This window comes from Pelmatolapia mariae, linkage group LG23 (assembly GCF_036321145.2).
Source record: "Pelmatolapia mariae isolate MD_Pm_ZW linkage group LG23, Pm_UMD_F_2, whole genome shotgun sequence".
Lineage (NCBI taxonomy): Eukaryota > Metazoa > Chordata > Actinopteri > Cichliformes > Cichlidae > Pelmatolapia > Pelmatolapia mariae.
In genome coordinates, this window is record NC_086246.1 from 51,233,005 (window position 1) to 51,247,486 (window position 14,482).

Below are 14,482 nucleotides of genomic sequence, written 5' to 3' on the forward strand. Positions count from 1 at the left end.
AAAAGTAATAATAAATCTGTACACAGTTAATGTAACGAGATGAGCGATGAGACATCAGAGATGTTTCTGTGATGTCGTCAGCTCTGCAACATGAAACACTGCGTGCAGCTCACCGTCCCTCCTTTTTGATGTGACAAACATAATGTCCAGACATCGTGGACGCTCCCATGTGACTGATGAAGGCAAAGAGCTCATATCCTTAGAAAAAGAAGAAGAACAAAGTCAGTGAGTGACAAACTAACGCATATTTACAGAAAACCAATTAAAGTGATAATTATCTAATAAAGTGCTCATTTTCAGTTTTCACTTACAAACAGGTGATTTATTTAGCACGTGGGGATAAGATGAAGGAATTTAAATTGGTTTTTTGATGCTGCTACACCTTGAAATTCAGTGCCCAGCAGCACGTGGGTACAGCATGCGTCATAATCAGACCTGACTGGGGCTAAAATGGCCCCAGGAAGCTCACAATGTCGAGATTAAATTCAAGGGCAGAGAAGCAGTACGTTTCCGTCGGAGCGGCGGTCGTGCAGAGTCACTCACGTCCTGGTCCGTCTTTGACTCTGGGGCCCGACGCGTCTCCGTCTGGGGACAGCGTGGAGTCGCTGTGCGAGTTGGCGTTGGAGAAGGCGTTGTCATTGGGCTCTGTGTCAGCCATGTCTGAAAGGGCATCACTCTCCTCCTCCTCCGGGTGGGTGAAGATCCAGTCGAGAGCTCGTTCAAGATTATTGTTCTGTAAAATGCCAAAAGCGGCGCAAACACGGTCAGCTCGCTGACATTCAGAACTAAAAAGGCCGTTAATATCCCAGGAATGCTAAGAATCAAAGGGAATCTCTTCTTCTCATGCAGATGTTAAAATGCTCACTGGGTAATGGACCGGTTCTTATACAAAGTGCTTTTCTTAAAGCACTTTTATCTCATTCACACACACACAAATTTCCCACGTGTGGGACTAATAAAGGTTATCTTATCTTATTCATACAAGCAGTTTTTTTCTAACATTCACACTCCAGTGAATGCACTGGGAGCAATTCGGGGTTCAGCATCTTGTCCAGGCTGCAGCAGCCAGGGATCAAACTACAAACCTTCCAGTTAGTGGATGACCTGCTCTACATCCTTAACCACACCCACAAATATTTCTGCTTTTCCTGGAAAAATTATTTCCTGAAATGCTCAAATCAACAGTCACAGTAGAAGCAGCAGTACTCATGGGAATAAAACCAGGGCTGATGATTGAATTTTGGGGGGATTTATTTTTCCCCCCACAGCTCCAGTGCATCTTGGATAAACTCCTCATAAAAAGCAGTCTCACTTTTAGGAACATGTTAAATGAACAATTATTTACTAGAAAGGTGAACGCAAACATCCGCCTGTGCTCATTTTTCCACAGAGGATGTTTGCGTTCGGTCCAAAATAGAGGTGTGATTCCTGGACGTGCGATTCCTGGGGAATGTCAGCGTGAGGAGCATGTCGGGATGATGAGGAGTTAAGCTGCCTGATGTTGCCGGGTGGGTCACTGCGCTTGAAGAGCAACTCTCTTTTTTTTCCTAATTTTGTGCTAATAATGAACCAAGACTTGAGACCGCTTCTCTGTTTCACACCTCCATCCCTCAGGACCAATGTGAGCTTTTTTCCACTTCAACAACACGGTGGCAGGCAGCGAGTTGGGCTCACTGATGACGAGAAGCCTGGTGTGTCTATTTGTGCGTCTGACTAACGGTCTGCTGGGCTATTTTTGCTGAGGGCGCACTTTGAAAGATGAGAATCAGAGGCCATTTCAAAACAGGGGAACTGATGGATTTACTGCAACTGTATCACGTTTGACTCATTAAAAACATAAATCAATACTATGAATGCATTCAAAGTGAATCTTATGTGATGATACAGCGAGTTGAAGTGTCAGTGAGCCGTGTGTTGTTCCTAAACCAGCAGGGCTGTTTGTGCTGCTGGGATTACAGCTAAACACATGTAGACATTTCTAATCACTCTGACATGTACGACCAATCACATCTGCACTTTGCCCTCTGTTTAAAATCCCCACGCCGCCTTACACCAACTTCACCTCCTGACACATTGCTCCATTTGCTTTGTGTTTCTTCAAGGTTTACAGGCTGTATTTTCCTGATTGTTACCTGTTTTAGTTTCATAATGACTCAATGAATGACTAATTGTCAGAGTTTCTTTCCTTGCGTTTCAAACTAACAACATTTATGGTGCCTGGAGGTCAGAGCTGTGTTTTTGCCCCGCACCCATCAGAGACAGCGAAGCGTGTGGGTGGTTCTTTGTCGTCCGGGTTTCCGTCCTCGGCTCTGATTTATTTCTATATAAATATGTAAGTATTCCATGTTAAACAGGCTGAGATACAGGCACCACCTTATCGGCTCAGACAGGCCGTCGGGTGTCCCTCGTGTTTGAAATAAATCCCTGCTCTCACAAACTGCAGCAGAAGACCTTTTCAGTCACACAAAATGGTATTAGTAAGACATCTTGGATAATTAACAATAACCAGAATTCTCAGTGAAAATTATTATCTGATGTATTTTAAACATTTTTTTGTACTAGTGGCTAGAAAGACTCCAGTGGACATAGTGGGCAGAAGACTGACCGTGGCTTTGAGCGCATGGATGCTGTGAGTGCGGGGAAAGCCCATTGAAGTAAGGATGGCAATGCTCTCCTCGGGGGGTGAGTTGCCCAGCGGGGCGGCGCCCGTGGGGCTGTCACCGGCGGAGGGGCCGGGATCAATCATGGAAGGCAGAGTGAGCGGCTCTGCAAAGTCTGCGAGGAAAAAGAGACAAAGGAAAAAATAATGATGCAGCATGTTCCCATTTATGTTTAACCCAATTACTGTGCGTTTCTGCTTTGGAGGTCAAAGGTCGCATTTTCTAGAGCCGTTTTCATCTGACAACGCTAATTCAAACTGTAAAGCGATTAAAGCTGATCACAGACGTCCGACTGGTGTGTGACTAATTGGCACTAAGACTATTTCAAACACAGAAACAGCAAACGGTCACGTTAGGAAGGCGTGTGGGAGGCAGCCCGATACTTGCTCTGTAGTGGAAACGACACACACAAATGCACCCTGTGGATTGTTTGTCACAGTCAGGTTTGCTTGGGGGGGTCTGCACACCACTACACAACACGAGTGTTGATCTGTTAAGGTGCTTACACCTCTCCAAACAGATATACGGGCTGGCAACGAACACCAGGAAACACCTGGACCCTACACTGAGGGACTCACAGCTCTGTGGGGCTGGCAGGGACGGTCCAAACACAACACCCTTCGTGACGAGTCTCCATGTAATTCAGTGAGTATGAAAATGATGTGAATCATATGCTACAGCCTTCAGATTCACCAAATCTAAACTAAAGTGAAGACCAATGTGAGATCTGAAACCAGACTGCAGTGCACACCATCATCAAACACAAAATGAGGGGAAAGAAAGGGTCCGACTCCCTTTCAGAGACTTTTAGAGTCATTTGAGCTGTTCTGGCAGAGTGTGGCCGCTCACCTCACTGACACATTTCCCCTTCACTTTTCTCTTCTTTGTCTCGGGTTTCAAATAAGGTAAATTCATACCTCTGACTGTGGACCTGTAATGTTCCTCTTTCTGAATTCAGACTAAACTTCTTATAGTTGGCACAAAAAGCCTCAGAAACACCATCTATCTGCTATCTGGACAGCATATACTTAACCTCCAATACCATTGCTAGAAATCTCGGGCCATTTCCTGAAAGAGAGGTCTTCTTTGACTTGCATGTAAATCAGGTCTCTATCAGTACTTTCCTTTAGCTGAAGTACTGAGAAAATGAGGCACCTCTTGACTTATAGTCATGTTGAAAGTCTATCTGCACGATAGGGACAAAAGTTATTGGTCATCCATCAAGCCAACCATCTGTACTTTTGCTCATCCAATCAGGCTGGTGTATTTCCAAGGCAGGCTCACAGAAATATTAGGCCACACCTTGTAATCTTTGAATCCAGTGCTCTCAGTTCCACAGGTGTATGAACTCAAGCACCTAGCCATGCAAACCTTTGTGAAAGAATGGACTGTTCTAAAGAGAAGATCTCACTGAATTTGAGCGTGGTGCTGTAACAGAACGTCAACGACTCGACGAGTCACCTACTAGATAATCCACGATAACCTGTAAGTGGTATTACTGCAAAGTGGAAGCGTTGAAGAACCACTCAGTCAGGAAGTGGGTGACCATGTAAAGTTACAGAGTCACTGAGTGCTAAGGTGCAGAGTGTAAAAGTCACCAATGCTTTGCTGACGCAGTAACTGCGAGCTTCAAAGCTCCTGTAAGTGTAAGATGTGGCTTGTCCAGTATTTCTGTTCATTTAGTGTATTTGTTACTTCTGCACTAGATTTCTGTCCTAATTATCAGGATGTAAATGTGAAAAAAAATGCTGCAGCACGAGTACTAGCAGGAACTAGGCTGATCATATTTGTCCCGTATCAGCTTCTCTTTGTAAAATGCAGAATTGAATATTTGTTTAAATAGAAAAAAGCTCAATCATATCTGAAAAGGTCTTATGTTTGCTATTGGCACTTCCCTCCCTTAGTGCAAATATGCTTGTTGTTTTGTAAAGTAATCAAAGGTAGAATACTGTAGGTATTACAGGTACTGCACTGCAGTGGTTTGTATCATATCTATCTAATAGACTCCAATTTGTTCATGTAAATGGAGAGTCCTCTTCACACACTGAGGTTAATTATGGAGTTCCACAGGGTTCAGTGCTAGGACCAATTCTGTTTACATTATACATGCTTCCCTTAGGCAGTATCATTAGAAGACATAGCATACATTTACACTGCTATGCTGATGACACCCAGCTCTATCTGTCCATGAAGCCAGGTAACACACACCAATTAGTTAAACTGCAGGAATGTCTTAAAGACATAAAGACCTGGATGGCCGCTAACTTTCTGCTTCTTAATTCAGATCAAACTGAGGTTATTGTACTCGGCCCTGAAAATCTTAGAAATATGGTATCTAAGCAGATTCTTACTCTGGATGGCATTACCTTGGCCTCCAGTAACACTGTGAGGAACCTTGGAGTCATTTTTGACCAGGACATGTCCTTCAAGGCACATATTAAACAAATATGTAAGACTGCTTTCTTCCATTTGTGCAACATCTCTAAAGTTAGAAATATCCTGTCTCAGAGTGACGCTGAAAAACTAGTTCATGCATTTATTACTTCCAGGCTGGACTACTGTAATTCATTATTATCAGGAAGTCCTAAAAACTCCCTGAAAAGCCTTCAGCTGATCCAAAATGCTGCAGCAAGAGTCCTGACAGGGACTAGAAAGAGAGAGCAGATTTCTCCTGTATTGGCTTCCCTTCATTGGCTTCCTGTTAAATCCAGAATTCAAAATGCTGCTCCTCACATACAAGGTCTTAAATAATCAGGCCCCATCTTATCTTAATGACCTTGTAGTACCATATCACCCTATTAGAGCACTTCGCTCTCGCTCTGCAGGCTTACTTGTTGTTCCTAGAGTATTTAAAAGTAGAATGGGAGGCAGAGCCTTCAGTTTTCAGGCCCCTCTTCTGTGGAACCAGCTTCCAGTTTGGATTCAGGAGACAGACACTATCTCTACTTTTAAGATTAGGCTTCAAACTTTCCTTTTTGCTAAAGCATATAGTTAGGGCTGGACCAGGTGACCCTGAATCCTCCCTTAGTTATGCTGCAATAGACGTAGGCTGCCGGGGATTCCCATGATGCACTGGGTTTTTCCTTTCCAGTCACCTTTCTCACTCACTATGTGTTAATAGACCTCTCTGCATTGAATCATACCTGTTATTAATCTCTGTCTCTCTTCCACAGCATGTCTTTATCCTGTCTTCCTTCTCTCACCCCAACCAATCACAGCAGATGGCCCCGCCCCTCCCTGAGCCTGGTTCTGCTGGAGGTTTCTTCCTGTTAAAAGGGAGTTTTTCCTTCCCACTGTCGCCAAAGTGCTTGCTCACAGGGGGTCATATGATTGTTGGGTTTTCTCTGAATCCATTATTGTACGATCTACTGTACGATATAAAGCGCCTTGAGGCAACTGTTGTTGTGATATGGCGCTGTATAAATAAAATTGAATTAAATTGAATTGAATAGAATGGGATGCAGAGATTTCTGGCCTGTTCCCAGTCAGCTCCCAGTTTGGATGTGGGAAACAGACTCCCCTCTCTGCCTTTAAGATGAGGATTAGAAACTCTTTAAGCCTGAATCATCCCTTATTTATACTGTCTGGGTCCGTGCCTGAAAACCTCCCATCTACTCTATTTCAGCCTCCACGAGCTTATATGCCACTGTTGCATATCATTAACTCTTTGTCTTAGTTCGCGTTTGTCCCTCGCTGTCCTCGCCGTCCCTTCCTGCAGGTATCTCTGGCTCCAGAGCTGCTTGTTTACCATCTGCTTTTACTGGCTCCACCAGCCAGCCCAGTGTTTACTGTCATACTATTATTGTTTGTTGTCTGTTGTCTCTCCATGCTCATCATTTCCCTTTTTACCCTCGGTGCCTCAGCTGATTGCAGCAGATGGCTGCCTCTCCCTGAGCCTGGTCCTGCCAGAGGTTTCTTCCTGCTAAAAGGGACTTTTATTCCTCCCAGCACCGTCATCAAACGTTTACCCAAATATTTGAGCTTCTGTCTGTGATACAGTAAAGCACTAACCACCATTTCAACTTGTAGCTATTTTAAACGCATTAAAATGAACTATATGCCAATCAGATTTTTTAAAAGAGAAATCAAAGGAATATTACTTTTATATCTGGTGAACATTTTACATATACTGAACAGTGAAACTGAGCATGGAATGGAGTAAGTTACTTTTTAAGTAAAACACACTTCTCTTACTTTTAGTTGAATTTGCTGAAGGTGCACAATGACCCTCAGCTGAGGAACAAGGACACTCCCAATAGAATGACTTACTGTTGGCCATAAACACAGCCTTCATTACTCTGCTTGCCATAAATTAAATTGTGCACCACTTATCTCCCCCTATCATCTCTATCTCGTTCTCCTTGTTTTGCGTCCTTCTGCTCGCCTCTTATACAAATGTGTTTATGTGTTTATACCACAGAAAGACGCCGCTCTGTCAGGCTGAGGAATAGAAGAGCAGATGTTTGCATGTTAAGTCTTAAACTATGGCCGTGTCACATTGTCTTTAAAGCCCTCTTGCTGTTTATATTCACTGCGGCGTCTAAAGTGATTAAGTGAACAGCGGTTTAGTTGTCAAACCAAAATAAGCTGAAAGAACCTCTGTGCAGGATCGCACCCTTTAGCTGATGTCACTGAGCCTGAATGCAGCCCATTTTGTAGATCCATCAAGTCCATTTAAAAACTAAGAGGCGGAGGTCTGCTCTAATTTCCCTCCTCTGGAGAGGCCCTTTACAGCCAACCAGGGAAATAAAAACGACACGAGTCTGCACCTCAGGGGAACATCTCAGCACAAAGACACAAAGTCAGTCCCGACAAAGTTTCTGGAGACGAGCGTGCACGCAGGTGAGCACAGTAAGCACCTGCAGCACACACAGTGCATGCAATGGAAGAACATGAGATGTGATGCGTCTCTCACTTTCAATTACCTCTGTGTTTAAAAAGGTCCCCAACAAATAAACTTCCCTGTCTGTGTAATGCATTCTGTCAGCACCACAGTGGGGAAAAATGCCTTTGGCTGATATGTGGATAAAAACATGCAACACAGACATCTTATGTAATCTGACCAACATCTAAACTTTGTTTGTTTTCACTGCAGCTCTTCTATTATTTGTCTCTAGTATTTCTACCTTTGTCTGGATTACAGTTACTCCTTTAATCCTCAGCACTCTCCCCACACTCATTTCGTATCACCACCATGCTGTCCTGGAGCCTCGCTGTGAATGTTTGCAGGTTTAAAACACTAGTTACACTTTGACACACTATATTGACAAACGAGAAGGCCCGGCTCACAGTCGCTGCTTTAATTTATCCCAGAGCTGTTCTCTAAGGTTGAAGCCAGGACTCTGTGCAGGCCAGTCATGTTCTTCAACCTAACATGTGTTCATCCTCGTCTTTATGGACCTTTCTTTGTGCACTGGTGTGCAGTCATGTTGGAACAGGAAGAGGCCGTTCCCAAACTGTTCCCACAAATTCGGGAGCATGAAGTTGTCCAAAACATCTTGGCATGTGGAAGCATTAAGAATTTCCTCCTCCACCAAACTTTACACTCGGCACAGGAGTTCTCTTTCCACTTCAGTTACTGTTGTTCCCAATTGCAACCACTTTGTTATAACGCCACTAACAGTTGACTGTGGAATATCTAGTAACAAGGAAATTTAACGAGTGGACTGCACAGGTGGTGTCCTATCACAGCGCCGTGCTGAAATTCACCGAGCTCCTGCAAGCGACCTGTTCGTGCACAGTTGTTTGTAGCAGCAGTCTGCAGCAGGTGCCTGATTTTACACACCTGCAGCCACAGAAGTGACTGAAACACCTGAACTGAATGATTTGGGTGGGTGCGTGCTTCTGATGATATAAAGTGTACATCATGGAAAAAACTGCATTTGTATTGTTTTTATTTAGTATTTTATGTGTGGAAAAAAAGCAAATAAGTCCCAACATGTAATTTGATACCAGCACGAACATGTTTATAACCCTGAACTGAGAAAAATGTTTGTATAGAACTTCTGACTGTAGAGGTCATGTGACATGTTTAATTTCACACTCCACCACAACATCACCCTCCATCCTCGGTGCATTGTGCCGTGATGCTGGCTCACCTGGCTCTTCCATATGGGCTATGATCCAGTTGAAGGCCATCTCAGGGCCCATGTTCCCCGTGTAGTACACCGCCTTCCTGCAGGCCTCCAGCGGAAAGCCCATCTCCGCCAGCTGCATTACTGCAGCCTCGTCTATTTCTGGAGCTGGGGACACAACAAATCAGCATCAATAACTAAAACATGCAGCTGCTGATTCAACAGTAGCAGTGGCTTGAGTCTAAACAGCCAAACAGATTTGTGGAGACTCCCTCTGTGGGACTCATTAAACAAAGAGAGCAGAGGAGCATCGGGCCTGCAGAGGTATCTTTGTTGAGGGATGATTTATCAAGGAGAGAAATGAGTCTGGCTAAAACAAGCAGAGCTGCACAGCAAAGCCAAGTTTGTCACAAAGTCGAGAGCAGCTGCAGCACCTGCTCAGGTAGGTCAGAGGTTTAGCTCGCTAGCATTCATCACCACTGCTTCGAGCCCAAAATACATTTTCTATGGTTATAACTTATAGAAATGTTGCATGTTTATTCAATTTGGCACACAGCTGTGCAGAGAAATGAAATACTTACAGTCCAAGGAGCTCATGGAGTTATCTGAAAGAGGAGGAGGACACGGCACAGTCAAGCATCACCATCGCTGGTTCTGTATTTACTGTTGATTCTGTTTTGGAGTCATTTTACTCTTTGAGAATAATAAAAGATTTGCAGACATTTGTACAGATAGCATCTATAATCAGCCAAGACAATATCCTGGAAAATCTGAGCTGCCGGCACGTTATTAATATTCACAAACAAAGGTACAGTTCATCAAACAAATCCATTGTAACACAGGGAATCCAGATGTTTTCGAGTCCCCGTCCTGGGCACAGTTGGTAATTCAATCGGTCTTTTAAATTTTTTTTACCTTTCTCATAAAAGGATAATTTAGTTGCAGAACATCAAGGGGAGAAGCAAAGGTCCCCCCCCCACACCCCTCATGAAACACTGCCCAACTGTGTTATTTTGGACCATGAAATGTTGTCAGTGTCCTACAAACACGTTTTATTTTACACAGATATGAAAACATCGAAGAAAAAAAACTAGTTTGTTGTCATGCCCTTAATGCAGAAACACGGCCTGAGAGCAGCGCAGGGTTTTGTTCCTTTTCCTTCGTTTTCCTCTCATTGCCTCAGTTACAGCCCCTCGGACTGCTGCTGGGATTTATCCAGTTTGGTATATTAACTGAAAGGAAATACTGACCCAGTGAATTCACCTGGAGTAGCCATCTTCCATGGTTTCTTTTAAATTGCTGGTTTGCTTTAATAGGTTTAAATGGATAATGTGAGTAACAAAAACAGGGAAGGAAAAAAGCTGAACCAGAGCCAGTTTCAATACATCGTGTGCAGTTTGTAATTGTTAATTTTGTATTTTTTAACCAAAAGAAAAGTGGAAGCAAAAGAAAACAATTCACTTTCCATTTTCTAAATGGCCTGGAATAATTGAGTGAATAGAAACAGACCAATGAGAAATAATGTGCTTCAAGCAGCGTACAGGAAAACACATTTGTGTGCTGCTATGAAATCAATAAGAATCACTGAAGCCTTTTGGAGATAGAAGTGCGACCAACGATGAATCACTGCGAATTTCAGCAGGGGAGGAACGAGCCAGCGGTTAATTTACAACCAGCAAAACTCATCATATGAATGTGAAATAAATAAATCTGAAAGGCCATTGAATGCAGCGTGTTGTCTCCTCTGACCTGTTTTCATTTCACAGCTTTAGCTGCACGATTTACAGAGGCAACGCTGTTTTTAACCTCCGGAAATAGAAGCTCAGAGCGACGTGCAGATTTACTGCAAATAAAAACATGTGTGTCTGTGGCCCTCAAAGATATCTGTACAGGACGCCGAGCCGTAACGGGGTCTAAGCAAACCAAAACAATGATGCTCTAATGTGCAGATACTCCACTCAGATTGTTTGACACCGACGGTACAGCACACCATGTTCAGTCCTAAAATATTTAGGCACACTAAGACAAGCAAGTGCAAAATTTTTATATTGTGTATTCATGTGCTAAGATGCAGCAGACGAAACCAAAGAAAGATCCAAGTTTATGGATGTGTGAAGCACAGCAAGGCTGGTCTCAGATGTTACCGTCTCTGCTCGAGCCCACCGACCCCTTAATGTGTTCAGAGCCTGAAACATTACAGGACTCTCTGTACTTCACATCTGCTGAAATATTAACAGAGACAGCGATAACTTGATGTAGCTGAACTTTACAACAGGAGGAGGAAACTGCAATCACAGAGCAGAGAGAGACAAAAGGCAAACAAAAAGGAGGGCACTGCCTTTGTGGGGTTGATTTTGCATTTTTAATAAGGGCTAAAGTGGCCTGGATTTAATGGCTGAAATATTACCAAGCCTGCAAAAAAGTTTCTTGAAAAGTGGCAATATTTTATTGAGTGCTATAACTCGCTAGCTTCCAGTACTTTAATCCCAGAGCTGAGGGAAGTGCGTTACAAGGAGATCTCGTGAAATCATTAGAACCTATTAGGCTTAGCCACACCGTGAACACAAACACTCTTCAGTAATTGATTGAGCATGCCTTTCCTGTGGGATTCCATTTAATGTGTCCTTAGGAGGGAATATGGGTGGCTTTCAGCAGAATATTATATTAGAGACAATTTCACAGACCATTTAATTCACAAAAATACCCGAGACCTGCCAAAAAGGATGTGGGGCACTGCAGCTGGTTTAAGCAGCAACGTGTTATGTTACAGGGTAAACACAAAGTTTCATATACTGAGGTGTTTCAGGCACATAAATGGAGTGAAGAAATATTCTTGGCTTTTTTGGTTAAATAGTACAACAAAAGGCTCGGCGCTCTGGGAAAACAGTGCCCTTTAAAATTAATAAGGGACTGTGAAATCAAAGATGAAGGGCCAAAAACGCCCGGAGTAATTAAGGGTGCTGGTACACTTTTTTTTCTAGAATTCATGCATGACTGCTAACACCCCTGCAGGCCAATGCAGGCAATTTATGACAGCCTGTAACCTTCTCATTGAATTCTGGGTGAGAAAAATGGAGCAGCATCTAATAGATGCCATATATTATAATATATGGATGTTTATTTGTCAACATCAAACAGAAAATAATACAGAAAAGAGCAAATTGTTAAACTCAGATAGGCTTAAAAACTCCCTCCTCCATTTTTATTTCATACCTCTGGTGTCTTCGGGTAAAACAATGGGAGGCATGAGGTCTGGCAGCTCTTCTTCACCTGCCTGCAGCCCCGTGGCTCGGAGCCGGTTCAGATCCAGGAAGTCGGGAACGTCAATGGCCACATCTGCAGAGCGACAAGAGAGATATAAAAGTACAAAACTGAATCCAGCAGTAAGAACAGTGAGTTCCCAGATCAACTTCTAAATATTACGATCTATATGTGAGGCGTGAACTGACCTTTTCCCCATTTATGAACTGAACTGAACACTTTATGAATATTTTAAGGTGCTAAAATACACCGATTGATTTTCAACTACCAGTTAAACAGCAAAAGTGTTTTACGGACAGCGACAGGATGACAGATATACGTTTATAACCATGTGTTCAAAGTGCAGGTGAAACGTTTTCTCCACCTGGCAACAGATTCACTGCTGTGCCTTGTGAACTGCAGTTTAATGGTGCCCTCTGCTGGGTGTTTATAACATTGCACTTACTGAGACATGTTGGTGGAGGGAAATATAAGGTCAATAAATCTGATCAGTCAAGTGTGAGATACTAGTTACCTAGTTTTTTCGGCACCCAATCAACTCCAAATGTGAATTTCTTAATCTGCACCACCAGATACTCTGGGAACGAGGCAAATCGGGAAGTTCTGTAAAAGAATGTGTTGAAAATTCAGTTTATGAATCCAGCTGGTTTTCGTTTAAATATACTGGATAAAAAGGAGTGTACATTGGTCATTTCTGGCCCGAGAACAAGTGGACGTTGCTTACTTGACTCCAGCTGACTTGGCCTGCAGTGCCGAGCTCCAGAAATCAGGAACATTTTCCGGCTCTGTGAAGGCCTGCAGACAAGCAGTGAAAGGGATCCGCGCTCTCACTGGTTCAGGAGGGGGACGCATGTTCTCTTCTGCTTCCTTACGCTTGACCTCATATGCAAGTAGCTCCTCTGGTAATGAAAAAAACAACAAAAATGTGTCACTTTCATTTGCAGCATTCTCAGAACCGAAGGTGCTCCAAAAGCTGCAAAAGCCAATGTATTTGTTGTAAGTGTAGCATTTCAGATCAGTGCAGAGCTTTAACTAAAAATCCACTGTTTCAGTCAAATACTCTCATCTTGGCAACATTTAAATAGTACATACAATTTGTCACATAATACTTTATATCAAGCTGTGAAGGTGTAATTATACATTACATACAAAACAGCTCTTAGCCGGGAACATTATTCCCTTCTCAGAGCAGGTCCTGTTCATTCTCCCACTTGCTGCAGTGACCAGAGGCAATCGTGGCCTCCATTTGCATTATAAGCGTGTGGGGGCTCCGTTACCTCGATTGCTGGCGGCCTCAAATGGAGCGGGCAGCTGGATGCAGTAGTCAACCCGCTGAGTGTAACGGACACGACGAGTCTGGCAGCACTGAACTCGCTCCTCCACCAGGAAGCGAAACACATCACTTGGATTCTCTGAGCCTGCGCTGTTCCTCTGCAGAAACACCAAGATTTAGGATTCAGAGAAGCTGAATATGAGCATCGATAACAGAATCGGACCACATTTTGATTATGTGTCAGGCTGACTTTAGTTTATTATCCTAAAGCAGGCTTGGCCGAGTCCAGGCCTCGAGGGCCGGTGTCCTGCAGGTTTTAGATCTCACCCTGGGTCAACACACCTGAATCAAATGACTAGTTCATTACCAGGCCTCTGGAGAACTTCAGGACATGTTAAGGAGGTCATTTAGCCGTTTAAATCAGCTGTAATGGATCAAGGACACATCTAAAACCTGCAGGACACCGGCCCTCGAGGCCTAGGTTTGGACACCACTGTCATAAAGTATTAGTCCCAAATGCCATCCATCCATCATTAATTTTGTTTCGGTTATCTGGGGCTGGGTCGCGGGGGCAGCAGCCTGAGCAGAGAAGCCCCAACCTGCCTCTCTCCCGCCACCTCCTCCAGCCTTTCCGGGGAAACACCAAGGCGTTCCCAGGCCAGCCGAGAGATATAATCTCTCCAGCGTGTCCTGCCTCTTGGCCCGGCACACCTCAACCGGCTCCTTTCAATGTGGAGGAGCAGCGGATCTACTCTGAGCTCCTCCAAGATGGCCGAACTCCTCACCCCATCTCTAAGCCACCCTTTAGAGAAAGCTCATTTCCGCTGCTTGTATTTCGGTCACTACCCAAAGCTCATGACCACAGGTGGGGGTAGGGACGTAGAACAACAAGTACATTGAGAGCTTTGCGTTCACACTCAGCTCTCTCTTCACCATGATGGACTGGTACAGCGTCTGCATCACTGCAGCCACAGCATCAATCCGTCTGTCAATCTCCTGTCCCTTTCTCCTTTCACTCATGAACAAGACCCCAAGATACTTAAACTCCTCCACTTGGGAACTTGTCCTAGAGTAGGCACTTCACCCTTTTCGAGCTGAGGACCATGGCCTCAGATTTGGAGACTATGCAGACCAAGCTCCTGCAACTGTTGTATAAGGACTGAATAGCAATTAACCAAACACCCCATACTCCCGGCGCACCTCCCACTGGATAC

At 43.9% G+C, this 14,482-nt stretch overlaps 1 protein-coding gene across 3 annotated transcripts in view; it reads right to left on the reverse strand.

The window, feature by feature from the left end:
• Positions 1 to 14,482, reverse strand: part of usp13 (ubiquitin specific peptidase 13) — a 33,123-nt gene that overhangs the window by 2,530 nt on the left and 16,111 nt on the right. For all 3 annotated transcript variants that reach the window (XM_063467347.1, XM_063467346.1, XM_063467348.1), the window contains exons 12-20: positions 13,273 to 13,426; positions 12,720 to 12,894; positions 12,510 to 12,598; positions 11,948 to 12,070; positions 9,316 to 9,339; positions 8,759 to 8,902; positions 2,606 to 2,775; positions 544 to 733; positions 114 to 198 (exon numbers count right to left, since the gene is read on the reverse strand). In XM_063467347.1, coding sequence (XP_063323417.1) covers positions 114 to 198; positions 544 to 733; positions 2,606 to 2,775; positions 8,759 to 8,902; positions 9,316 to 9,339; positions 11,948 to 12,070; positions 12,510 to 12,598; positions 12,720 to 12,894; positions 13,273 to 13,426 — 1,154 coding nt within the window. The remainder of the gene's footprint in view (positions 1 to 113; positions 199 to 543; positions 734 to 2,605; positions 2,776 to 8,758; positions 8,903 to 9,315; positions 9,340 to 11,947; positions 12,071 to 12,509; positions 12,599 to 12,719; positions 12,895 to 13,272; positions 13,427 to 14,482) is intronic.